Here is a 27,806-nt window from a genome sequence, read left to right as displayed (position 1 = left end):
CCACAATGGGTGAACTAATTTACATTCCCACCACCAATGTATAAGTGTTGCCTTTTCTCTACAACCTCACCAGCATGTTATTTTTTGACTTTTTAATAGTAGCCATTGTGACTGGTGTGAGATGGGGTCTCATTGTGGTTTTAATTTGCGTTTCTCTAATAGTTAGTGATGCTGAGCATTTTTTCATATGCTTATTGGCTACATCTGTGTCTTCTTTTGAAAAATGTCTGTTCATTTCCTTTGCCCACTTTTTTATGGGGCTGGTTGTTTTTTGCTTGTTAATTTGTTTAAGTTTCTTACAGATTCTGGATATTAGACATTTGCTGGATGCATAGTTTGCAAATACTTTCTCTCATTCTGTAGGTTGTCTGTTTACTCGGTTGATAGTTTCTTTTGCTGTGCAGAAACTGTTTAGCTTAATTAGATCCCATTTGTCAATTTTTGTTTTTGTTGCAATTGCTTTTGGCATCTTTGTCACAAAATTTTTGCCAGGGCCTATGTCCAAAATGGTATTTCCTAGGTTATCTTCCAGGGTTTTTATAGTTTTATGTTTTACATTTAAATCTTTAATCCATCTTGAGTTGATTTTTGTATACAATATAAAGAAGGAGTCCAGCTTCAATCTTCTGCATGTGGCTAGCCAGTTATCCCAGCACTATTTATTGAACAGGGAATCCTTTCCCCATTGCATGTTTTTGTTGACTTTGTCAAACATCAGATGGTTGTAGGTGTGCAGCTTTCTAGGCTATCTATTCTGTTCCATTGGTCTATGTGTCTGTTTTTGTACCAGTATCATGCTGTTTTGGTTATTGTAGCCCTCTCTATTCTGTTTCACTCCTCATGTGTCTGTTTTTGTACCAGTACCATGCTGTTTTGGTTACAGGTAACGTGATGCCTCCAGCTTTGTTCTTTTTGCATAGGATTGCCCTGGCTATTCAAGCTCTTTTTTGGTTCCATATGAATTTTAAAAGCTTTTTCTAATTCTGTGAAGAAGGATAGGAATAGCATTGACTCTGTAAATTGCTCTGGGCAGTGTGGCCATTTTAATGGTATTGATTTTTTCTATCCATGAGCATGGAATGTTTTTTCATTTGTGTCATCTCTGACTTCTTTGATCAGTGTTTTATAATTCTCATTGTAGTCATCTCCCTGCCTAGCTGTATTCCTAGGTATTTTATTCTTTTTGTGGCTATTGTGAATGGGATTACATTCTTGATTTGGCTCTCAGCTTGGATGTTGGAGTATAAAAATGCTGCTGATTTTTCTTTGGGAGGCTGAGGTGGGTGGATTGCTTGAGCTCAGGAGTTCAAGACCAGCCTGGGCAACACAGTGAAACCCCATCTCTACTAAAATACAAAAAAAATTAGCCAGGCATGGTGGCGTGTGCCTGTAGTCTCAGCTACTTGGGAGGCTGGGGCAGAATTGCTTGAGCTCGGGAGGCAGAGGTTGCAGTGAGCTGAGATCGTGCCACTGTACTCCAGCCTGGGTGACACAGTAAGACCCCGTCTCTTAAAAAAAAAATGCTGCTGATTTCTGTACATTGTTTTGTATCCTGAAACTTTGCTGAGGTTGTTTATCAGATCTAGAGATCTAGGAGCTTTTGGGCAGACACTATGGGGTTTTATAGATATAGAATTATATTGTCTACAAAGAGCAATAATTTGACTTCCTCTTTTCCTATTTGGATGCCTTTTATTTCTTTCTCTTGCCTGACTGCTCTGGCTAGGACTTCCAGGAGTTATTCTTAACGAGTGTAGAGTTTCTGTTTGGAATAATAAAAAAGTTCTGGAAATAGTGGTGATGCTTTCACAATATTGTGAATGTACTTAATGCCATTAAATTGTACACTTAAAAATGATTAAAATGATAAATTTTACATTATATATATTTTACTACAATAAAAAACCATTTGGGGGACAAAAGGGGAAATTTTTAATGTAGATGAGTATTTGATTCTCTTGAATGATGTGAATCTTATTAAAGTTTGATAATGAAATTGTTTAGCTAACAAAAATGTGCTTATGTTTTAGAGGTGAATGTTAAAGTATTTAGGGGTGATATATTAATATAGGTATACATATCTACAGATAGATAGATATGTATACACATACTACTTTACCTCAGAAAAATAAAAAGGAAAAGGAAAGATGAAGAATATATGGCAAAATTTTAGCAACTGTTTGATCTAGGAGACAGATATTGGGTATCCATTATACTATTCTATTCTGTCTCCTTTTCTGAGTACACTGGGCTTATGCAAGAAAGAGGGAACTGTGAATAAATCCCTCTATACAATCCACCCTGTGAATGGAATTCTTAACTGGCCACATGAGTTTCCCAGAGGTGACGCACTCTGGAAGGCCAGACTTTCTAAGGGTAAGAAGAGGGGTACACAGGATGAGTGGTCATAGCTGTGTAAATCTGATGAAGGTGTTACATATATATATATTTTTTTTAAATCCAAAAAGAAAGTTCAAAAGAGTGGAGAAGAAGTTTCAACCCAAAGCCAAAGTGTAGGCAGTCTGTACAGCGAATCATTGCATCCAGCTAGAACTGGCTCCCCTGTTACCCTCACATCCTCCCTAGACGTTTAAGCTGCTTAATCACACTGAAAGGCCAGACAGTTGCATTTCTGGGAGCTAAAAAGAGGGAAAAGGGACTATTTTTATCAAAGGCACCCTGTAAATCATTTCCCTTTTACAAATCAATACAATAGAAAGCAGATCACTAGGTTGTATCTCCTCTAGATGGTTATGAAATTCATCATTCTTACTCTTTTTCATGAATAGATATTTAGTATATTCTGACTAGAATTGATCTCATAAAAGAAGTAAAGAAGGGGAAAATATAACCACACAAGGCACTAATAAAGAAAAAGCTCTGGGAATGTAAATGGATGGCTTCCCATACCCAAAATATCTGATAACATCTGCAAAGCACTTCATTTATACCAACAATTGTAACCTTGCTTTAAAACATAAATTGCTTTAATAATTCCGCAGTTTCTTTCCTGGGTTAAAATCTTACTTGGAAATATTGAAATGTACAGTGTCCTAGTTTCCTCTAATGGGTCTTTGATTTGCAAGGAACTGTAAAGCGTTCTTATTCACCGAGGCATCCTACTCAGGTTTGGTTTGACCCTATCTTTTCCACTACTTCCATCTCTGTGTTTCTGTTAGGACACTTCCTCCAGCAACAGAATATTCCTCCAGCAACAGAATCTTCCTCCAGCAACAGAGCATCTCGGGAGAGAAACATCTACTCTTTTCTCTACCCACTCTTTCCAATTCTGCAAGAGGAGACAATAAATAGGAGATTGCAGGCAAAGGGCCAGATTTACAGTGAGTACAGTCACTGAGTGTTAAAAGATTACACACGTGAAACTTTCTCTGTGGTGTTGTCCTCTCAAAAAAAAAGGAGCTTTTTTTTTTTTAATTTTTTTGAGACAGAGTCTCACTCTGTCACCCAGGCTGGAGTGCAGTGGCATGATCATGGCTCACTGCAGCCTTGACCTCCTAGGCTCAAGCAATCCTGCTGCCTCAGCCTCCCAAGTAGGTGGGACGACAGGCACACACCACCACACCCAGCTGATTTTAAAATGTTTTTGTAGACATGGGGTCTCATTATGTTGCCCGGGCTGGTCTCAAACTCCTGCACTCAAGTGATCCTCCCACCTTGGCCTCCCAAAGTGTTGGGATTACAGGCATAAACCACCACACCCGGTCTCTGCTTTTTTGATGCTGAAATAACAACCTAAGCATCCAAGACTTTTTCCCCACGTGGGAGAAGGAGATCTCCTCTCCTCCCCTTCCTTTCCCTTCTCTCCCTTCCCCTTCCCTCCCTTCTCCTCTCCTTCCTCCTTTTAGGTGGCCTCAGTGTTAAGAGGACATTTCTCTGAGATGGGATAAAGTTTAGCCATTTGGTTCTCATCTGTTCTTCCAAATGCACTTGGTTGCTCTCCTATCCTCACACCCTGTGAAGTGTGATAAAATTGCAAGATTCAGGTTTGGGGGACTAGGGCAAAGAAAAATGCCCCATAAATCTTCATTCTTGGCTATGAGGTCTAGGCCAGCTTACCAGACAGCTCACATTTCCATTTTAGGCACAATTAAGTTTAGGCTTCCCATAAGTTTTGGTTTGTTTTGCTTTCATTTTCATTCATTTTAAAGTATTTTGTAATTTCTTCTTGGACCTATTGTTTATTTAGGAATGTGTCATTTAATTTCTGCACATGTTAATTTATCACACTTGTCTTATTGATTTTGATTTTGTGTCATTGTGGTCAGAAGTCATGTTTTATATAACTTCAAATCTTTTAAATGTATTAAGGCATGTTCTATAATCTAGAATAAGTATATCCTAGAGAACAGTCCATATTCAATTGAGAAGAGTATCGATTGTGCTGTTGTTGGTTGGAGCATTTTATAGATACTTGTTAAATCTAGCTAGTCTACAGTGTTGTTACAAGCCCAACAATACATTGTTATAATTATTACCTAATACGATTTTATGTCTTTTAAAGATGAGGAGAAAATAAAGCAAGTATATATGTATAGAGCTTATATAAAGGTTATACTAACCTTTTATTTTAATTGTATTTTTTTATTTTACATTCATGGGATACATGCGCAAGTTTGTTACATGGATATATTGCTTGATGCTGAGGTTTGAGCTTCAAATGATCCCATCGCCTAAGGAGTGAACATAGTACCTGATAGGTAGTTTTTCAACCCTTTTTAGCCCTCCTCCCTCCCTCCACCCTTTTGGAGTCCCTGTGTCTATTATTTCCATATTTGTGTCTATGTGTACCCAGTGTTTAGCTCCTACTTATAAGTGCAGCATTTGGTTTTCTGTTTCTGCATTAATTCACTTAGGATAATGGGCTCCAGCTGCATCCAAATTGCTGCAAAGGACATGATTTCATTCTTTTCTCATAGATGTACCGACTTTCTTATTTACCATTTCTGGTTCTCTTCATTTGTTCCTGTGCAATCAAGTTACCATCTCATGTCATTTCTTACTCTAATGTAGCTTTGCTTCCACCCACCTCATTATGCTGTCATTGTCAAACATTTTTTATACAGCTGCTTTTAAAATAATTTAAGAGAAGAAATGAGAAAGATTATGCATATATAGTGTCTTTTATAATTATGTAATTACATTTACTAGTCCTTTTTGTTCTTCTATGTGGATATGAATTACCGACTGGGGTCACTTGAATTCCACCTGAAGAACCTGTTTCTTGCAAAGTCAGTAATCTAGCAATAAATTATCTCAGATTTTGTTTATCTTGCTTGGAATGCCTTTCTTTCACCTGTGGTTGTGAAAGATGGTTTTTCTGGTATAAAACTAGTAGACAGGCTGGGAACGGTGGCTCACGCCTATAATCCCAGCACTTTGGGAGGCCGAGGTGGGTGGATCACCTGAGGTCAGGAGTTTGAGACTAGCCTGGACAACATGGTGAAATGCTGTCTCTACTAAAAATACAAAAATTAGCTGGGTGTGGTGGTACATGTCTGTAGTCCCAGCTACTTGGGAGGCTGAGGCAGGAGAATCACTTGAACCCAGGAGGTGAAGGTTGCAGTGAGCTAAGATCATGTCACTGCACTCCAGCCTAGGAAAGAGAGCGAGACTCCATCTCCAAAATAAATAAATAAATAAATAGGTCGGGCACAGTGGCTCACACCTGTAACCCCAGCACATCGGGAGGCTGAGGCGGGTGGCTCACCTGAGGTCAGGAGTTCGAGACCAGCCTGGCCAACACGGTGAAACCCAGTCTCTACTAAAAATACAAAAATTAGTCAGATGTGGTGGCACACACCTGTAAAATCCCAGCTGCTCAGGAGGCTGAGGCAGAAGAATTACTTGAACCTGGGAGGCAGAGGTTGCAGTGAGCTGAGATCACATCACTGCACTCCAGCCTGGGCAACAGAGCGAGACTACATCTGAAGAAATAAATAGAGAGATAGATAGATGATAGATAGATAGACAACAACTAGTTGACAGGCTTTAAAAATTTTCCTTTCAGCATTTTGAATATTCCATCCCACTGCCTTCTGGCATCCATTGTTCTTGGGGAAAAGTCAGATGTTAATCTTATTTGAATTTCCTTATACATTGTGTGTTTGGTTTTTGTGTTTTTGTGTTTTTCCCTTGCTGCTTTTAAGATATTCTCTTTATCTGTCTCTTTCAACATTTTTACTCTGATGTGTCTGGGTATGGTTCTCTTTGTGTTTATTGTACTTGGAGTTACTTGAACTTCTTGGATGTGAAGATAACAAATTTCATCAAATTTTAGAAGCTGTTTGGGCACAGTGGTTCACACCTATAATCCCAGCACTTTGGGAGGCTGAGGCAGGAGGATCCCTTGAGGACAGGAATTTGAGACCACCTGGGAAACATAATGAGACCCTGTCTCCACAAATTTTTTTTTAAAAAATTGCCCTGGGAAACATAGACCCTGTCTCTGCAAAAAAAAAATTTTTTTTAATTAGCCAGGTATGATGGCACATGCCTGTATTCCCAGCTCTGGAGGCTGAGGAAGGAGGATCCCTTGAGCCCAGGAGGTTATGGCTGCAGTAAGCCATGATTGTGCCACTGCGCTCCAGCCTGGGCAACAGAGATCTTCTTTCTAAAAAAAAAAAAATTTCAGCCATTGTTTCTTCGAAATTTTTTTCCGCTCCTCTCTCTCTCCTCTTCTTCTGGTAACCCCATTATGCAGATGTTGATGTGTTTAATGGTATTTCACATTCCTCTGAGGTACTGTTCATATTTCTTCATTCTTTTTTCTCTCTTCTTGAGATTAAATAATCTCTATCTATCTTCAAATTTGCTGATTCTTTCGTATGCCAATTCAAATCTACTATTGGGCCCCTCTAATTAATTTTTCTTTTTAGTTTTGTACTTTTCAATTCCAGAATTTCTATTAGGTTCTTTTTTTAAAAAAATCTATTTCTTTATTGATAATCTCTATCTAGTGAGGCATTGTCATCATCCCTTCCTTTACTTCTTTAAGCATGGTTTCCTTTAATTCCTTGAACATATAAGTGCTTTAAAGTCATTGTTTGCTAAGTCTGATATCTGAGCCCCCAAGTAGTCTGTTGATTACTTTTCCCTCTCCTTATGTTATGTTATGAGTCACATAACATTTCCTGTTTCTGTGAATGTCTCGTATTTTTGTTGTTGTTGAAAACTGGACATGTTATATAATATAGCAACTCTGAATACTGATACTTCCAACCCAGGACTTACTGTTTTTGTTTATTTCTTTAGTGACTTGGCTAGTTTATTTTAGTGAAGTCTATTTTCCTGCAGTGTGAAATCTCTTAACGTTGCTCCTCAAAAGGTACAGGGTTGGTCATATGCACAGCCCCCTCGGGATGGCAATCATTTTAGCAAAGCTCTCTTTGACTGTCTCTTTCCCTGCTCTCTCTCTGTTATGTTCTCTGCCTCTGTTGGTATAAGCCCTAGGTGTTAGGCTCCTCTAGTTGCCGGTCATTCTATTGTTTTCAACAATGCCCTAGGGTGTAAATTGTTCCACATTGTGTTCCAATTAAATTTAAGCATCTTTGCTGGGGTAGTTTTTGAGGTCAGTCCTTGAGGTTTGTTCTGACCTCAGGATGGCTCTTCTTAGCTGTCTCTTTCCCTGGTTCTCCCTGGTAAACCAATCGGCCTACAGTTTAGCTTGTTGCGCACATTGAGCTACCAGCTTCTTCTTACTTGCTTTTCATTAAATTCTCCGTTGTTTATAAGAACTCTCTGTAGCTTGAACTTCTTCATGCTCTGTTCTAAATAAAGCCAGTTCCTTTTGGAAGAGCTTCAGGCCTCTCTGTTCTCATCACCTGCCTCTTCTTTTGGACAGAATCTCTGAAACTCTGCTCTGGAACTGTGGCAGGGACAGTGACCCACTTCTCTTGGAGTGATGATTCTGTTTCATAAGCAGGGCCACTGGGTGTGGGCAGTGGTCTCTGGTCTTCTTGACTTGTATCTCCCTTTGTGGAACCTCTGCTCTGAAAAAAAGCTGGGGTGAGGACAATTGGAGCCCCAGTTTTATCAACCTACTGTATCTGGGGGAGAGCTCCTGCCCTACAGGTAGGGGCTTGTTGGAGGAATGGGATCACCCACCTCTTGGCTGCACTTGCCTGGGACTTAGCCTCCACAGCATGGAGCTCGGAGGATGAGAAATGCTGGTGGCCTGCCCCTCCCCAGGGAGATAATGTAGTCCTTGACTGGTATCTGGGAGGAGAGGGAGCTCTGTTCTTCCAACACCCCCTCAGATTGGAGCTTCCATCACACTGACCTAGTTGGGGTTGGGCAGGGAGGGAGGGAACAGTTTTTGGTTCAGATGCCATGGACTCCCAACTGTTCTTACCAGGATTTAGTAGATTTTCCTGAATAAATATTTCTTCATTTGTTGTACGCCCTTAGGACAATTTCCAGAGACTTTAAATGGTTGTATTAAAAATAATTTTCACCAGTATGGTTGTTTCATTGGGACTGGGTCTGTAGAGCTCCTCATACTACCATCCTGGAAATCATCTCCTAATAGGATCTTGATAACACTAAACTTTTTCTTGACTGCTAACAACATTCGTCTGAGCTCCTATCCAAGGTTGGTTGAAAAAATCAGCATAATATGAACACTAAATTAAAGGTGAATTTGGACATAAATGTGTTAATAGATTACCCTCTGGCCAAATAAAAACTTTGTAAGAGGCTCTAAGAACCATCCCCCTTGTGCATGCCAAGAACAGAGTACCACAGACACTAATCAAAATAAACCACTTGACCAGGAATCAGAAGACAAAACTTGATTCTTAGCTCTTTCTCTGGTTTTCTTGGTGATGCTAACTAAGCCAGTGAACCTCTTCTGAGCCCCAGTTCCCAGGAACAGTATATCGTGTTAAAATATTCATCTTGCCTGGGTGCGGTGGCTCACACCTATAATCCCAGTACTTTGGGAGGCCAGGTGGATGGACCACGAGGTCAGGAGATTGAGACCATCCTGGCTAACATGATGGAACCCCGTCTCTACTAAAAATACAAAAAATTAGCCGTGTATGGTGGCACGCACCTGTAGTCCCAGCTACTCGGGAGGCTGAGGCAGAAGAATCACTTGAACCCAGGAAGCGGAGGTTGCAGTGAGCCGAGATCATGCCATTGCACTCCAGCCTGGGTGATGGAGCAAGACTCCATCTCAAAAAAAAGAAAAGAAAAGAAAAGAAAAAAGTTGTTTCACTATGATCCCCAAAACAAGGCATGTGGTTTACGTTGTGTTTATAGTGGAGCAATTTTCATTAAATCAAGTCCATTGTTTTTCCCCCTGCTGTTCTTCGTGGTGGACACCATGCATCTGTGAGGTATCTGTCCGGGCTTTTGGGCTACTGCTGCTTTGAGTTTGTGAACTCCAGACTGAAACTTGGCCTATATATAATTTGTGAAAGAAAGGGGAATAGGACATTTGGGATTTCAGGTTCTGATCTTCTGGTCATGGTCTACCATTTTAAACCAGAATTATGCCTCATCTTCCCTAGGCACTGTTGTTTTTGGTTGCCTAAAATGAAGTTGGGGCTGGGAGTGGTGACTCATGCCTGTAGTCCCAGCACTTTGAGGGGGTGAGATAGGTGGACTGCTTGAGCCCAAGAGTTCAAGACCAACCTGGAAAACATGGCAAAACATCTCTACAAACATCTCTACAAAAAATACAAGAATTTCTTGGGCATGGTGGCGTGTGCCTGTAGTCCCAGCTACTTGGGAGGCTAAGGTGGGAGGATCGCTTGAGCCCAGGAGGAGAAGGCTGGAGTGAGCCTTGTTCACACCATTGCACTCCAATCTGGGCAAGACTTGAGTAAGACCTTATCTCAAAAAAAAAAAAAAGAAAATGTTGCTTCCTAGACAATTCACTTTACAATTATGCCCAACTAACTTTGGAGCAAAGTTTGCCTCCAGCAGAATCTTTATGAGGACCTATGGTCCTGACTTCATTTTTACTGATCTTAATAAGTACCGCCATCAGCCATTTGAATACCTTGGAGATGGAGGTCAGCAAGTCCCAACAGTCATTACAATGGTTAAAGTCAGTCACTTCCCAAAGACTAGGTCTAATAAGCTCATGTATAAGATGAGGACTTTGGCCAAAAACCCCTAGGTGTGAATTGAGAGCAACCGACCAAAGCCAACCCAGCTTTCTTATGTGCAGCAACCAAAACATCACTCTGCCCGGTAGGCAGTGTCATTGCAGCACAATAAGGTCGTTTAATATCTTTGGTGCTCAAAGGGGATTTCTTGCTTAATGATTACAGTTTTTGTTTCGGAAGATGGTAAAGCTTTGGAAATAGATAATGGTGATGGTGGTTACACAAGATTGTGAATATACTTAATGCCACTGAATTATACACTTTAAGATGGTCAAAATGGTACACACACACACACACACACACACACACGTCTGGGCCCCATTGCTGCTGGCTGTCTGTCCAGAACAGTCTTCAAATTGCTTAATAACAACATCTGATCTGAGGCTTCACCAGCATCTGAGTTTTCTGAAGAGCTCTGCAGGTTTTCTGTGTATTACTGCTATTAGCATGGCAAACACAAAAAAATTAACTTCCCATATCTATACCTGTTTCTCCAGAAACCTGTTACTTTACTCACACTTGGGAGTGATATGCAGCAACTTGGAGTCCAGGGATGTAGAAGGACTTAAGATGGTGTATGTACATTTGGAATTAGCCTGAGTCGGCATCTACTTCCCTGTGCCCTCATCAAGTCGTACCTAAAATAACTAGCAGGATCATTAAGTGGCTTACCCCAATCCTTCTCAATTGTTAGACTTAATCTAGAATTATGACGATACAACCCCCAATTAACTGCAAATTGTTTTGAACATCCTTTTCTGATTGACTATGTCTTTTTCCTGTTTATCTGTTAGCCCGCCACAGCCTTGTGACCCAAGGCTCTGGAATGGATCAGCCCTCCTACTCACTCCCTCCTGCGTACACCACATCTCCATGGAAACAGCTTGTCAGGCCCTGCTTGGCTGCAGGTACTAGAGACCTCTCATCTGCAGCCTCGGTCCTGCAAGATTCAGTCTTAACAAGCCAGGCCATGAGTTAGGAGCCTCTTCCTCTCTAGCTAGTGGGATCTGGAATTGTCACCAAGCCTCCTTTAGGGGACACCGGGGGAGTCCCCAACTCCACTGAGTTGCCTTGACCTTCCTCCACTAATATTCAGGCCGATGGAAGGGTCTCTTCCCTGGGTTCCTGCTTCAGCCTGCACTCATCATCTCCTTCCAGCAAGCCTTCTCCTCCCATCATCTCCCCACAACCACGAAAGCTGAAGCCCCTCTGAGCTCTTCAGGCCCCGCCTGTGGCTGATCGCCATGGTCAGTTGGGGCAACTCCTTTATATCTCTCCCAGTCTTCTTTTTCTGCTTCCCTGTGGTCTCTGCTATAGGCTGGGCCCACATTATTTCCTTTTTCAATTACTGCATGATTCTACAAAGTGGTCCTCGTACTTCATGCTTGCTTTCTTTGCATCCAATCTTCACATTAAACCACTGAGAAAACGTCCTCAAAAGGCAGACCTGCCCCTCTCCTTCCCCGACAGAAAGTCAGTTAGTGGTTCCTGACCCCTCCAGATAGAATTCTGACCTGCCAGCATGACAGGCAAGAGGACACTTATAATCTGAGCCATGCTCCCCTGTCCAGCAGCATCTCCTGCCCCTTCCCCTGCATATTCTGATGTCAGCCACAACAACCCCCTTTGCATCCCCAGGGAGCTACGTGTTCTCTCTAGTCTCTGTGGCTGGGCACTGCTGCCACTCTACCTGGAGGGCCCTTTCTCCTCCCTTTCTGTATAAGCCTTCCATGCATTCTTGGGAGAGCGCTCCTGACTCTCCAATTTGAGGTAAGTGCTCGTCTGAATTCTCCTAATGCTTCCTGTGCATGTCCCCATTGTGCCTCTCTGCTAAACTGTCAATTCCTTGAGAACAAGGAATATACCAGCCTCCAGCTCAGTGCCTAGCAAGGTCAAATGTCTGTGGTATAAGTGAAGGAATGAAGAATGGGCATCTGGAATAAACATGTCTCCACACAGTGATTATAAGTACATCCTTTACCAGAGACTTCTTTTGTTGGGTGCCAATCATCCTCCAGATTGCACCAGCTGTGAGTGCTACATTGCCAAGGCATTGCAACTTGGACTGCTGGCTTCCATCCTGGGGGGCACTTCAACAAATGGGTCAGTTGCCCCAGCTCAGCTCTGGCTATCCCTGGCTGCCCCAATTTTGTTAGTCACCAGGGAGATCCTTAATGACCTCATGGCTGAACCCATGTGGCCTCTGTCAGCAGCTGGAGAGCCATTCCTAAGAGCTGAGATCGTGAGTCAGCCCTCATCTCATTGCCCAGGGAAGATTCCTTTCTCACTGGTTGTGTAACTTCACTCAGGCTATGTTTTCCTTAGTGGAGTCCAAGATTTGGAATCATTGTAAGAGGAGAAAATGGCAGGTAATCTCAGGAATGGAAAAGACCAGTTATGTTTCTCCAGGAGAGGGTTTCTTGGGGTGGGAGAAGGTGAGGAAAGTGGTAAGTGACCAGTGTTCATAGATAAGTAAGTAAATCAAAGGAAGACTTGAATGTATATGGATTCTCATTCCCAGAGAATATAATAGATTATCTGGGAAAGAAGCCAGGACAATAGAGACCTCTCAGCAGAGGCAGGTGCCCACCCATGTGGGTACATAGTGTGGTATTAAACAGCATTCAGCCTTCATCCCTGTTCCATCCACTTTTTCCTAAATCAGCAACACATCTCTTCTCCAGAAATGAGAAACCAACCAACTTTTCACTGTGAACCTGGACGAGATGAGAAAAAAAAAATGGATTTTGCTTCAGATTGAGTCCCCTTGCTACCAGTAAAGGGTTTACACAGAGGTAAACCCTTTAGGTAGAGGACGGAGCAACACAAAGGCACAATCTCACTTCTACCCCCTACAGTAAGTAAGCAAAAGATCCATTAAATGAGAAAATGTATGTGAAAGCACTTAGCACGGTGCTTGGCAAATGGATGAGAGTCAATAATATTGACTTTTTTGTTGTTGCATCTATGCTCAGTATAAGAACCCATAAGGCAGATTCGTTTGTAGAAAGGATAACCGGGGTACCAGCAGAGATAGAGGGGTAACTATCTCCAGCTGGCTGAGAGTTACATTTTTGCCAGTAGAGGCTCTTTCCTTTGACTCTACTAAAAAACAAATACCAATTAGAGGCAAGACACTGTCTTCAACATTTCTATTTTACTATTAGTAGCTGATTATATTCTTTTTTTTTTCTTCTCACGTCTGTAATCCCAGCACTTTGGGAGGCCGAGGGAGGCAGATCACTTGAGCCTAGGAGTTTGAGACTAGCCTGGGCAAAATAGGGAAGCCTCATATCTACAAAAATAAATAAATAAATAAATAAATAAATGTAATTATCTGAGTGTGGTGGCACATGCCAGTAGTCTCAGCTACTTGGGAGGCTGAGGTGGGAGGATTGCTCGAGCCCGAGAGTTCACGGCTGCAGTGAGCCATGATGGTGCCACTGCACTCCAATCTGGGTGACAGAGTAAGACCCTGTCTCAAACACACACACACACAAACAAAACAAAACAAAACAAAAAAGGCAGTAGCAGAGAGAAGTTAAAGGCATTAAACATCATAAATGGGGGAAATGTACAAATCTATTTCTTAACGCTAAGACAAAACCCTGTCAGTTCAAATGGGAATACTACTAGTCTAATAACTTCTACTATAGAAATAAATAATTTTAACAGCTGTAAGGTTCTAACAGAGATGAGACAGGAAATGTGGAAACCAAGGAACAACCCAGTCATTTGCCTCATACTGGGGCAGTTTTGATTGGACATTTAGGAGTGGTGGAAGTGGCATCAGTCGACAACTTAGAAGGTATAATTGTATTTGAGGGGGCAAAGGTAAACAGAAATCACAAGCACCTTCACACATATAAAGCTCTCAGTAAGCCAGGCGTGGTGGCTCACGTCTGTAATCCCAGCACTTTGGGAAGCCGAGGCGGGCAGATCACGAGGTCAGGAGTTCGAGACCAGCCTGACCAACATGGTGAAACCCCATCTCTACTAAAAATACAAAAATTAGCTGGGCGTGGTGGTGCGCGTGCCTGTAATCCCAGCTACTCAGGAGGCTGAGGCAGGAGAATCGCTTCAACCTGGAAGGCAGAGGTTGCAGTGAGCTGAGATTGCGGCATTGCACTCCAGCCAGGGTGACAAAAAAAAAAAAAAAAAAAAAAGAAAGAAAAAAGAAAAAGAAGAAAAGGTAAAAAAAAGCTCTCAGTAGGCATCTTCCAACTCTGCTTCATGTATCTTAACACAATGAGAAGTTACAACTCAGAGTACTTGGAAGTGCTCCATAGTGTTTGTTTAACCAAAATAAACAACAGAACAAAACAAAACTTGTACTTGTCAAGACCAGTTTGCCATGTCCCACACTAGGTTTAATAAAGTGATCAGATTAATAGAGACTCTGAAAACAAGCTAACTATGCCCTACATCTATACAGTACTACCACACACACACATTCCACTCTCAACAGTGCCCTGAGATAGGTCAGCTTTACCCTCTCCATCTACAGGTACAGAAAGAAACCACATCACAAGAAGCAAAGCAGCTTGCTCAGATTAGCAAGATTGTCCTAGAATCCAAGATTCCAAACTCAGAATTTAATAGATAAAGTTAAAAGTCTAAAAACAGCCAGGCACAGTGGTTCACGCCTGTAATCCCAGCACTTTGGGAGGCTGAGGCAGGCAGATCACTTGAGGCCAGGAGTCCAGCCTGGGCAACATGGCAAAACCCCGTCTCTACAAAAAATTAGTCAAAAAAAAAAAAAAAGACTAAAATCACTTTATTGGAGGAAGGGGGATTTTCCTTAGTGTTGTAATGAAGAGCTGTTACAGTTCAATAATTAAAAGGCAAAGACTCCAATAGAAAAATCAGCAAAGGACATGAACGAACAAATCATAAAAGAAGATCTCTGTAGCAATCAAAGAAATACTTTATTGTTAAACAGAATCTGCCTAAAATGTGGGTTTAGAGCTCTCTTCTAAGATAACCCAGACTAGACTTCATAGTCTAGGGTGAAGCTTTATGGGCCCTTTTTCTTGTCCTAATCCCAAACCCGAATCTTCTCATTTTAACACCCCTGGCTGGGGGTGAAGACACAAGAAAGCCAAGTGCACTTGGAAGAATTGTTTGGCATTCCCTGGGCCTCACAAGCAAACATCAGCAGCCGACAAGGCAGGGTGCAGAGGGCCGCCTCATGGAGCCTATGGCCCTGGATGTTCTCCGGTGACAAGTCAAGCCTATCTAGCTTTGTGCACAGTGCCTGCAGCAGTGCTACTCAAAGTGTGGTCTGTGGGCTGATGGCACGGACATCCTCAAGGAGGTTATAGAAATGCAGGACCTTGGGCCCCCTCCCCAGGTGTCCAGAACAAGATCTGCCTCTCAGGGGCTTCAGAAGTATGGCCCTAGGGCACCTGGCTTGGGCTTTGACCATCACAGGTGCACGGCAATCACACATCTGCCCATTGAACAAAAGGGTGGACAGGATGGTCTCTGGGGTCCCTTTCAAAATAAATCATGAGACTTAACGAAAACTGTCAGGATTCAGCTGAGTAAACTATAGTCATTCGTTGTTTAATGACAGGGATACGTTCTGAGAAATGCATTGTTAGGAGACTTCATTGTTGTTTGAACATCATAGAGTGCACTTACCCAAACCTAGATGGGATAAGCCCACTGCACACCTAGGCTACATGGCATAGCCTATTGCTCCTAGGCTTCAAACCTGTATGACATGTTCCTGTACTGAATACTGTAGGCAGCTGTAACACAATAGTATTTGTGTATCAAAGCATATCTAAACATAGAAAAGGTACAGTAAAAAGACAGTATAGGGCCGGGCACAGTGGCTCACGCCTGTAATCCCAGCACTTTGGGAGGCCGAGGCGGGGGTGGGGGGGGCGGGGGATCGCCTGAGGGCAGGAGTTCGAGATCAGCCTGGCTGATGTGGTGAAACCCCATCTCTACTAAAAATGCAAAAATTAGCTGGGCGTGGTTGTGGGCACCTGTAATCCCAGCTACTCGGGAGGCTGAGGTAGGAGAATTGCTTGAACCTAGGAGACAGAGGTTGCAGTGAGCCGAGATCACGCCACTGCTCTCAGCCTGGGCAACAGAGCGAGACTCTGTCTCAAAAAAAAAAAAAAAAAAAAGACCGTATAATAATCTTATGGGGTCACCATTGTACATGCAGTCTGTCACTGACCGAAATGTCATTATGCAGCACTTGACTGTATCACCATTTTACAAAGGCCTTTAAGTAAGATTAACGAATTAATAACAGTGCTTTGGTTCTGATATTTTTGACCGTGAATTTAGAGTTTCTTATTAGTATCATGTCACTGGGCTTTTTTATATGCCCAGGAGGCACCAACAAGGCGTAAAGCCTTTTCTCATTCATCCCTTCTAGTCCACCTCTTACAAAACAGAAAGCATTGGGATGTAAAATCAAATGAGTAGAAATGAGAACGGAGCTGCAAAGCTGGAGGAAAGGGTGCCGCCGTGTAGGGGTGTCGCTCTTTTCCCTGCCTTTCCACAGAGAGCAGAGCCCAGAAGCATTCACCTTGTACATTCGGGCATGTGTGCAGAGGAGGGGCGGATGAAGAGGGAAAGAAAAGACTAGAAAGAGAAAAGAAGGGGCCAAGAATCAGGACCCCTGTGCTGCTATCTTATAAGCCAACACAGGCAGACATACCAAATCTGGCCACCAAAGTCCTTTTGAGGCAACTGCATGCATCATCGTCATCATTGTCATCATCATCATCACCATCGTCACTGTAACTCTACTTGCTGTCTGCCAACCACTTTACTGAGCAGACCATCCTAGTAGCAACCCACCTTCTAGCTTCAAGGCTGTCCATAGACCTTAGGCTGCCAGGAAACCAGTTATAAGCAGGGAGACAAAAGGGATCCAGAGGATGGAGAGGCATTCTGAGTTCCGCTAATGAGTGAGGTGAGTCACGGGCTGACTCAGACGAACAAGAAGCCTGTGAGAGGGGAGGTGGTGGGGGCCAGACTTCAGAGGAGCCCTGCTGAAACGTTCAAATGGGAGCTAGGAGGCCAGGGACATAGTGTTATTTAGAGAACTGCCTGCAGCTCTGGCGTTGGAGGGAGGAGCGGGTCATGAAAACAGGGAGAAAATTGCATTTGAAGCCAGAAGCTGAGTTGTGAATCTGTAGCCTTCTCTACTTTGAGAAATGTGCAGTATTCTCTAGTGACACCCACCTGCTCTTTGGCAAATCCCCGAAAACTAACTCAATAGGCATTAATGGTCATCAGGTCCCTGGGAAGTAGAGGGAAATCGGGTACCACTCGATTTTTTTAATCTCAATTAGAAAAATGGGCCTCTTTTGACTTTCTTTAGTATTTTACATTTGGAGAATCTTGTGATCCAACCATATTTTTTGTTTGTTTGTTTTTCTGAGACAGAGTTTTGCTCTGTCACCCAGGCTGGAGTACAGCGGTGCAACTCGGCTCACTTCAACCTCTGCCTCCCGGTTCAAGCGATTCTCCTGCCTCAGCCTCCTGAGTGGCTGGGACTACAGGAACGTGCCACCATGCCCAGCTAATTTTTTGTATTTTTAGTAGAGACAGGGTTTCACCATGTTGGCCAGGCTGGTCTTGAACTCCTGATTTCAGGTGATCCACCCACCTTGGCCTCCCAAAGTGCTGGGATTACAGACGTGAGCTACCTCGCAGGGCCTGACATAATTTTTTAAAAATTTAAATATATGACTAAGGCGTCTTCTTTCCTGTTAATGGATAGAAGCATGGCCAATAGCAGTTAGCCGTGGTCATCTTAGCTTTGGCCAGCTAATTTTCCATTACCAGCAGATTTGCTGTATTTAATCTTAGGTGTTTTGCAACATTATTAACCTCAGTGTCTGATAATTGCAAAAACAATTCAGAATGCTCAATGTGCTATTGAGAATAGGTTTAGGATTGTGATGAAAATAAAACAGATTAACAGATTGAATGTGGTAAGAAAAATCATGTGTTGCAAGCGGGTAACACATGAGGTTTTGAGTTTGCAGAGTCCAGATTCACACATTATTACAAAGGCCGGTAACGGCATTGTTCTATACGGACTGTGGAAATGACATGATTGTCTCCCGACATACTGTATCCAGGCCCCCTGAAGAGCAGGTATTTGTGACATGGCTAGACATAGGTGTAGAGTATTTGAGTGGCACAATTTTTCTTCAAGTAACTGACACAGAAATCAAACCCCCAGACTCCGCCAATTCAGACAACGTAAACCAACTGAACTATCTAAAAATAATTTTGGTTGATTACGTATTTATATGTAATTTGATGACTATTGTCTCAAATGTACTTCACTAGGACGGTACCATGGCTGTGGAAAAGTTTGGCCATCTGTGAACTTTCCTTTTTTTTTTCTGTTTAATTTTTAATGACCAAAACGAAGCATCTAAAACCGCAGCTTCTGGAAGAACCGCTTGTTCTTGCCTGTCTTGTATCTGTCTTCAAACTTGACCTTGGCCTCTCATTGGGCCTTGTGTTTAAGAGTAGGGTCTCTGAAGACATCCTTATTGATGACAGTTTTGTCCAAGGGGATATCCACAGAGTACCTTGTGGGCATTAGGTGATTGTGGTTATAAACTTTCACAAAAGACTTGATCTTTGACCTCTTAGAGATCTTCTTCTTGCCCATGGCAGCTGTCACTTTGCAGGGACAGCAGTCAATTCCAGCCACCAGAGCATGGCTGTAGGGGCGATCTAAGGTACCATCATCAATGTTCTTCACGATGATGGCTTTGCATCCAGAATAGCATCCAGCCAGAGCAAGCACCACCGTCCCAGGTTTCATGAACTTGCCCATTTCGGCAGCAACCCCTCGGGCCTATAGCAAAAAGGAACTTTCCTTTTTCTTTTTAAGAGACAGGGTCTCACTCTGTCACCCAGCCTGGAGGGCAGTGGCGCAATCACAGCTCACTTTAGTCTCAAACTCCTGGGCTCAAGGGATCCTCACATGTCAGCCTCCTGAGTAGCCGGGACTACAGGCATGCACCACCATAACCAGCTAATTTTTAAAATTTTTTGTAGAGATGGAGTCTTCCTATGTGCCCAAGTTGGTCTCAAACGCCTGGCCTCAAGTGATCCTCCTGCTTTAGCCTCCCAAATTGCTGGGATTACAGGCGTGAGCCACCATACCTAGCCAGCTGTGAACTTTCACGGAGATGGAAAATACTTTCCTCCAAAAGTAAAAGTGTTTCAACTTCGCCTGCCCTCAACAGATGACAATAGCCATTGGCCGTGGTCGTCTTAGCCTTGGCCAGCTAATTTTCCATTACCAGCAGATTTGCTGTATTTAATCTTAGGTGTTTTGCAACATTATTAACCTCAGTGTCTGATAATTGCAAAAACAATTCAGAATGCTCAATGTGCTATTGAGAATAGGTTTAGGATTATGATGAAAATAAAACAGATTAACAGATTGAATGTGGTAAGAAAAATCATGTGTTGCAAGTGGGTAAGAGATGGATCCTTAGTCAACAAGGTGATTCGGAAAGACAAAAAGGTTCAAAATGTGAAAAATGCTGGCGGGGTCTATGCAATGAACAGCAATTAGCAGAAAATGAGGGAAAGTAATCAAAGAAATGGAAACAATACTGAGTATGTGATTAGAGAGCTAGCATCAACTTTGACTGCCTATCATCCAAGCATTAATTCAGATGAAAGCTAAAATTGTGTTCAAGTACTTAAAAGCTAGGTGTTGTGACAGTGCTAAGGAGTTTTTGTTTTTGTTTTGCTTTGTTTTGTTTAGACAAGATCTCACCCAGGCTGGAATGCAGTGATGCCATCAGCTTCCTTAGCAACTGGGACCACATGTGCAGGCCACCACACCTGGCTACTTTTTAAAAATTTTTTGTAGCGACAAGTTCTCACTATGTTGGCCAGGATGGCCTTGAATTCCTGAGCTCAAATAATTCTCCCACCTTGGCCTCCCAAAGTGCTGGAATTACAGGCGTGAGCCACTGCCCCTGGGCTGCTAAGGTGTTCTTTTTTTTTTTTCTTTTTTCTTTTTTTTTTTTTTAGACAGAGTCTCGTTCTGTCATCCAGGCTGGAGTGCAGTGGTGCAATCTCGGCTCACTGCAATCTCTGCCTCCCAGGTTCAAGCAATTCTCATGCCTCAGCCTCCCAACTAGCTGGTATTATAGGTATGTGCCACCATGCCTGGCTAATTTTTGTATTTTTAGTAGAGACAGGGTTTCACCATGTTGGCCAGCCTGGTCTCAAACTCCTGGCCTCAAGTGATCCACCCTCCTCTGCCTCCCAAAGTGCTGGGATCACAGCCTAGCCTGCTAAGGAGTACTTTATGACACTTGCTCACCAAGGGCTGCCGTGACTGATTTTCAGTATGTATGAAAGGATCTATTATGAATAAAGTGGCCCATGGGATGAATATCAGCAAGAAGAGGGCTCTGCCTAGTTCTAAATCTTGGAAGGACCAAGTTGTCTTTCTAAGCTTAAATCACTCTTAGCCAGTTTGTCTTAACAAGAGTCTTTCAGGATTCACCAGGTCTGTAAGGTATATACACATTTCTGTGTCTATTTTTGAATCATTCTTTTTTCTTAACATTAGATAGCAAGATTTTCCTTTAGCTTTTAGCTAGTTCTTTAACGACAACTTGGTATCCCATTTGCCTACTGTGTCATTTAATCCACCTTTTGCTGGGCTCATAAAAATTCTGATATTAATATTATTTGCCATAAATGGTTATGTTTATCTGAATATTTTATTAGGACAAATTAGTAGAGTGAAGTTACAGGTTATAGCGTATGAATGAGTTTAATGTTTTAAAATATTTCTAAATTTACCTCTGGAAAGGTTTTGCCAACTAATGTCTCCATCAGAAAAATATCAGTGTTCCTATTTCCATGTACTTTTGTCTATATTAGATATTATTTTTCATTTATTTCTCTTCATTTTGAGGAGAAAAAATTTTTAAATGTTTACATGATAGTTATTGAGATCTCTTTCTATGATTTTTCATTTATATCCTTTGCCAATATTTATATTTGAGTATTTGCCTTTTAATTATTGATTTGTTAGACACGATTACTAGTAGACCTAGAGCAGCTTCACAGTCTGCTCCTTATACATTAAGGAGAGTTACCTCCCCTTAATTTGTAGGTAGCCTTTTAACTTTATAGTATTCTGAAGTGGCAGGTCCCTGGCGGGGGGATCTTTACTTATAATAGTCACCATTAGTTTTGTTTGTTTGTTTGTGACAGGATCTTGCTCTGTCACCCAGGCTGGAGTACAGTGGCATGATCACGGCTCACTGCAGTCTCGACTTCCTGGGCTCAAGTGATCTTCCCTCCTCAGCCTCCCAAGTAGCTGGGACTAAAAGCACGCACCATCATGTCCTGCTAATTTTTAAATTTTTTATAGAGATGGGTCTCACTATGCTGCCCAGGCTGGTCTCGAACTCCTGGTCTCGAGTGATCATCCTGCCTCAGCCTCCCAAAGTGCTGGGATTATAGGCGTGAGCCACCAAGCCTGGCCTTACCTTGCTTTTTAAAAGTTAACAATATATTATTAATAGGACACCTTCAACAGAAAGGTTTTCTTTTTCTTTTAAGAGATAGGGTCTCACTAGGTTGACCAGGCTGGTCTCAAACTCCTGGCTTTAAGCAATCCTCCCATTTCAGCCTCCCAAAGTGCTGGAATTACAGGGATAAGCCACCGTATCCAATCCAGGAAGACATTTAATGTAAACATGAGATGGGATGACTCTGGTATCAAACAAGAAAACTTCAAAATTCCTTTCTCACCATAAAAAAATGAGGGCTGGGTGTGGTAGCTCACACCTGTAATCCTAGCAATTTAGGAGACCGAGGTGGGAAGATAGCTTAAGGTCATAAGTTTGAGATCAGTCTGGGCAACATAGCAAGACCCTGTCTCTACAAAAAATTTAAAAATCAGCTGGGTGTGGCATGTACCTATAGCCCTAGCTACTTGGGAGGCTGAGGTGGAAGGATCACTTGAGCCCAGGAGTTTGAGGCTGCAGTGAGATACGAGCTATGATCGCGTCAGTACACTCCAGCCTGGGTGACAGAGTGAGACCCTGTCTGAAAAAAAAAAAAGAAAAAGATAAGCATATGAGGTAACACATAATACGTAAATTAGCTTGATTTAGCCATTCCACAATGTATGCATATATTAAAACATCATATTGTACACCACAAATATATATGATTTTTATTAGTCAATTATGAATATAAATAAATGAAATAAAAAGAAGTTTTAAAAATAAATAAATGGAGTACCCTGCCACCCTCCCCAGCACCCCTTAAAAATTCCTGTCTTGGTTCTGCCACCATAATCATAGAATCTCAGAGTTGGAGAGTGTGGTAAAAGATTTGCTAGTGATACGTCAAAACCCGGTTCTTCTTTTTGCTAGGAAAACAGCTCAACTAAATTTTAAGCCTCCCTTGCAGCTAGATGGTGGCCATGCAACTAAATTCTAGTGGATAGAATGTGAACAGAGTTTATGTGCACCACTTCTCTGTTTTAAGGTCCAGCCCATAAAAACCTCCCCACACAATCCTCCATGTTCTCTCCCTGTCTGTTAGCAGGATGTCATTGCCTGTCAGTGCCACATGTTGAAGACGTGAAGGTGGGAGAATCACAAGATAGAAGTGGCCTAGTTCCTTGAATTACCACTTGGAAGAGAACCACCACTATCAGCCACTATTACCACACCCATGGTGAATGTCAGATAAGTGTGAAATAAACTTTCTTTCAGGCTTCAGCCATAAGACATTTTTTAGGTTTGATTATTACAGCAGCTAGTGTTCCCTTCATTAACACAGACAGCAACCTCAGAGTCCCTGTAGTCCAGACTTCTTTCTTTCCAGTGCCTGCTTCTCTTCCTTGGCATTCTACATTACTGGTCATCCTGTCTCTGCAAATAAGTGATCTCATGACCTCCAATGGACTTCTGAACTCTTTGCAGGAAGTGGCCGTGTTAGTCATCATTGTGTCTTTAGTGTCTAGCAAGACTGGTATAATGCAACAGCTCAATAAATGTTTCAGGGTGAATGAAGACATGAACACCTCCTGAGGCAAAGAATTAATTCACTACTATATCAGTCACTGTAATATACTTCAATCAGCTTGAATTATTAGAACATTACTTATATGAAGCTAATATCCATCATCCTTTATCTAGTACCAATTTAGGACTGCCCTTTGCAGGCACACAAGATGAGTCTGAGCCTTCTTCAAGATAGCCCTTTAGCTTTTTGCTTGTTTTTTTTGAGACAGGGTCTCACTCTGTCGCCCAGGCTGGAGTGCAGTGGCATGATCTCAGCTCACTGCAACCTCCGCCTCCTGGGTTCAAGTGATTCTCGTGCCTCAGCCTCCCAAGTAGCTGGAATTATAGGCACCCACCACCATGCCCAGATAATTTTTGTACTTTTAGTAGAGACAGGGTTTTGCCATGTTGACCAGGCTGGTGTCGAACTCCTGACCTCAGGTGATCCACCTGCCTCGGCCTCCCAAAGTGCTGAAATTATAGATCTGAGCTACCACACCCAGCCACCCTTTAGTTATTTTTGATGATACTCCCATCCCTTCCATGACAAATCCCCTGGTCTCCAGGCTAAATAGTCAACATTTGTCAATTATTTTTCTTAGCTTGTAGTTACCAGAACTCTTATCTCCATCTTTACCTGCTTCTGGGCACACCCAGGTCTATCATTGCTTCCTACTCAATGGGTACTCAGAACAGAACATCATATCATAAACGTGGCACACACTGACCAGCCCTTGATGGACCAATTGCCCCACTTAGTCAGGACTGCATACTTCGATTATACAGCCTAATATTTTTATTGTCTCTGAGGTGGCCATATCACCTGTTGACTAATTTAGAGCTTGTGATCAAACTTCCTATCTCTTCTATCTCCTTTCCTCTGGCTCTAACGTACATACTAATATCTACTATGTGACCTTAGACAAGTCATTCCACCTTTCTGGGAATCATTTCCTGTGTGAAACATGAGGTAGTTGGACCAGGCGATTTTTCAGATCTTTTTTCTGCCTTCTAACATGCTTTAAGTCTAAAGCAGGAAGTTCTGGGAGACTTCACGTTGTACTTTGATGTAAAATCTCTCACTCATAGGAGTATGGGAATGTAAATCCGCCTGGAAACGTTAAACTCATCAAACAACATGAAACTGTACAGGTAATTTTTCTCAGCTGTACTACACTTGTATCCACAGGTATCTGGACATTGTGTGATAAATTGCATATATACACTAAGGCCAGTGTATGGATTATACCATACTCAGTCATTAAGAAAAGAGAAAATCAGGCATAGGCAAAAAATAAGCAAACAAACAAAAAATCAGTGAGAGCTTGGGGGGAACCAGACTGTGGTTTTCTCCATCATTTTTTTTTTGTCTTTTCTTTTTTAGAGACAGAGTCTCGCTCTGTCACCCGGGCTAGAGTGCAATGGTGTGCAATCATAGATCACTGCAGCCTTGAACTGCTGGGCTCAAGTTATCCTCCCATCTAGGCCTCCTGAGTAGCTGGGACTACAGGAGTGCACCAGCATGCCCAGCTAATTCTTAAATATTTTATGTAGAGACAGGGACTTGCTATGTTGCCCAAGCTGGTCTTAAACTCCTGGCCTCAAGTGATCCTCCTACCTATGCCTCCCAAAGCGCTGGAATTACAAGTATGAGCCACTGCACCATCACACTCGGCCCTCTCCATCACTACTTTTTTTAAAATTTTTTTTGAGATGGACTCTCACTCTGTTACCCAGGCTAGAGTTCAGTGGTGCAATCTCAGCTTACTGCAACCTCCATTTCCTGAGTTCAAGTGATCCTCCCCGCTCAGCCTCCCTATTAGCTAGGACTACAGGCGTGCACCTCCATGCCCAGCTAATTTTTGTATTTTTAGTAGAGTCGGGGTTTCACCATGTTGGACAGGTTGGCCTCAAACACCTGACCTCAAGTGATCTGCCTACCTTGGCCTTCCAAAATGCTGAGATTATAGGCGTGAGCCACCGTGCCTGGCCTCCATCACTTTTTTAGCGGGGATAGTGACCACGAGAAAGGGGACATACATTTCATTCAGCAGAAAGCTTTGTTTTATGTGTTGTCAATTTCCTTATCTCATTTCACACACTGTACAACCATACCAAAAAAAGACCCTCAGCTATTGGGCAAATAAATGCTATTTGCTAGAGAAATCAAACCATATCTCTATATTTGTTGCCTTTGGTCAAATTCTTATCAAGCAGACATCTTACTGCTTACATTTTACTTACTACTTACTGATTAATTTCTCCTGATATTTCTGCCTGACAGCCCTCAATCCATACCCAAGAGGCTGGATCCACCTCTCACCCTAGACTAAGATTCTACAAATTATTATTTGACTTCCTTTGAAAAACTGATTGCCAGCTTTATAACTCGATCTGGGCACACTCCCCATCGGGGCCTGCATTTCCTGTGGATGATGCATTGGTTTCCAAGGTGACGGTGGGAAGGAATAGACCTGTTAGCTTGTGGCTTCTGACTCACTCACTGCAATGGACGTCATAGAATTGTAGCTGAACAAATGGATGCTGATAATAAGTATGTGCCTAAGGTAGCAGCGGGGCACCAATGGTTAAAACAATCCCATTGTACCAGCTCTCTCTCCCTCCCACTAAGCAAGCCGACAGGCCAACAGAAATACCGGAACTGAAAAAAGATACAACAGATTTTCCCAGTCATATATAAGTTCACAGTGAAGTCCTATTTACATCCCCGAGATTTTGCTCCTACGCCTGGAGAATTTCCTTTTCCTTTCCGGAATGTAGAAGTACCAGGATTCTGTAACAAATCGTCATATGGAGGCTGAAGAGAGTGTGATGGAAACAAGCCAAAAACTCACCAGAAGTCTGTTCACGAAGGTGACAGCCGCTTTTGAACTTTTAAATTTGTTTCTTGTGAGGCAATTCACAGTGGACTAACAATCATCAGAGCCCAGAATGAAACATACATTCTGCTGAGAAATTAATCTTCAGAAAAGTTGAATTTCATGAAGTCTGAAGATGCTCTCTCTCTCTCTCTCTCCCTCTCTCTCTCACATACACACACACACACAGTGTGTGTGTGTCTTCTTGTCTTCAGGCTCACTCACCCACACACACAAAGACAGAGAGAGAGACAGAGAGAGAAAGAGATAGAGAGATAGAGGGAGAGACAGAGATAGAGTGAAAGAGAGAGAATGATTGAGATTGACTTTCTAGCTACCTCTTTTTGTATCAACTGATCCCAGCCACCTACAAGTCAAAGAAGACTGCCTGGAATAAAAAAAAAAAAAAAATATGTGAAGAGCCCCGTGTCCTTCATGTCTGAACCAGGGAAGACTGAATGGATTCTTTAGATTCTTGAATTCCTTAAATGATGAGCAAACCTAAAGGTTCCCTACTGGAGATAATGCATCTTGTTTTCCACTGGGCCTTGCGGGATGCTTGAAATAGCATCAGCAAGCATCCGAATGAATTAGACAGCAAATGTAGGTTAGCTTTATTTAGACAGATAAAGACAAGCAGAGAAAGTTGTCTGGTTCAAGGGCAGTGCAGCCTGACACGACAGCATTTCTCTGAGGAGGGGAAATTGCTTTGGGAGAGAGAGGTATTTTGGGCAAAAAGCAAAGTTCCTTGGATCTCCAGGGAAAGTGATGCTAAATTCTTCAGTACAGAAGAGCTGGAATTGAGAGTGGCTTGCCATTCATTGAAGGAAAGAGCTGGAGAGTTAAAATATAAAGCAAAACTCAGTATCGCACATCATCCCTAAGTCCACACATCATCTTTTCTCTTTCCTATTTCTTGGGAACACCACCAGAAAAGACAGGCTTCCCAGAACACAAGCTGGCCTAGCCAGTTTACGCGAATCCTCTGGAGTGTACTTGAGACCCCTGGCAATTCTGAGTCAGGAAATTAGTGCAGATGAAAACCCCTGGAGACTGGAAGCCTAGGAAGCAGGGAAACTGGCAAATTTGGGGACATTCACACGTTAAACAGAAATGTGAATGCTTGAAAAAAAGTTAGAACTAATGAATTTAGTTAATTTTCTTCTTCTTCCCCTATCCACTGTCTTAGACTATTTTTTGAAAATAAAGGCCGGGCGTGGTGGCTTACACCTGTAATCCCAGCACTTTGGGAGGCCGAGGCAGGCGGATCACCTGAGGTCAGGAGTTCAAGACCAGCCTGGCCAACATGGTGAAACCCCGTCTCTACTAAAAATACAAAAATTAGCCGGGCATGGTGGCAGGTGCCTGTAATCCCAGCTACTCGGGAGGCTGAGGCAGGAGAATCGCTTGAACCCGGGAAGTGGAGGTTGCAGTGAGCCAAGATCATGCCTTTGCACTCTAGCCTGGGGGACAAGAGCAAGACTTCATCTCAAAAAAATAAAATAAAATAAAATAAAAAGAAAAGGAAAGAAAAATGCTTTCTTTTTTATTTAAAAAAATGCTTCTTCCTATACCCTTTCTGAAAATAAATGCCTTATGGAAGATCTAGAAAAAACATAACTCTGGTATGTGTTTTTACTATGATGTTTGTGGCTTCTCCTCTTTTTGTTGTTTTTCTTCTCAGTTGGCAGAAGCTAAAGGATATTTGATGTCTTAAAGTCCAGGTCATAGCC

At 42.4% G+C, this 27,806-nt stretch overlaps 2 protein-coding genes across 5 annotated transcripts in view; both read right to left on the bottom strand.

Annotated features, from left to right (window-relative positions):
* Positions 1 to 27,806, bottom strand: part of MKLN1 (muskelin 1) — a 390,597-nt gene that overhangs the window by 239,024 nt on the left and 123,767 nt on the right. The gene's annotated exons all lie outside the window — the stretch shown is intronic.
* Positions 283 to 22,978, bottom strand: LOC100976427 (large ribosomal subunit protein eL27-like). Its single transcript, XM_055115381.2, has 2 exons — positions 17,779 to 22,978; positions 283 to 1,317 (listed from the first exon to the last, which is right to left on the bottom strand). Exon 1 carries the CDS (start codon positions 18,967 to 18,969, stop codon positions 18,634 to 18,636), a length of 336 nt encoding a protein of 111 aa, XP_054971356.1. The 5' UTR covers positions 18,970 to 22,978; the 3' UTR covers positions 283 to 1,317; positions 17,779 to 18,633.

This window comes from Pan paniscus, chromosome 6 (assembly GCF_029289425.2).
Source record: "Pan paniscus chromosome 6, NHGRI_mPanPan1-v2.0_pri, whole genome shotgun sequence".
In the NCBI taxonomy this organism is placed as follows: Eukaryota; Metazoa; Chordata; class Mammalia; order Primates; family Hominidae; genus Pan; species Pan paniscus.
This window is presented reverse-complemented; position numbering and strand designations above follow the sequence as displayed.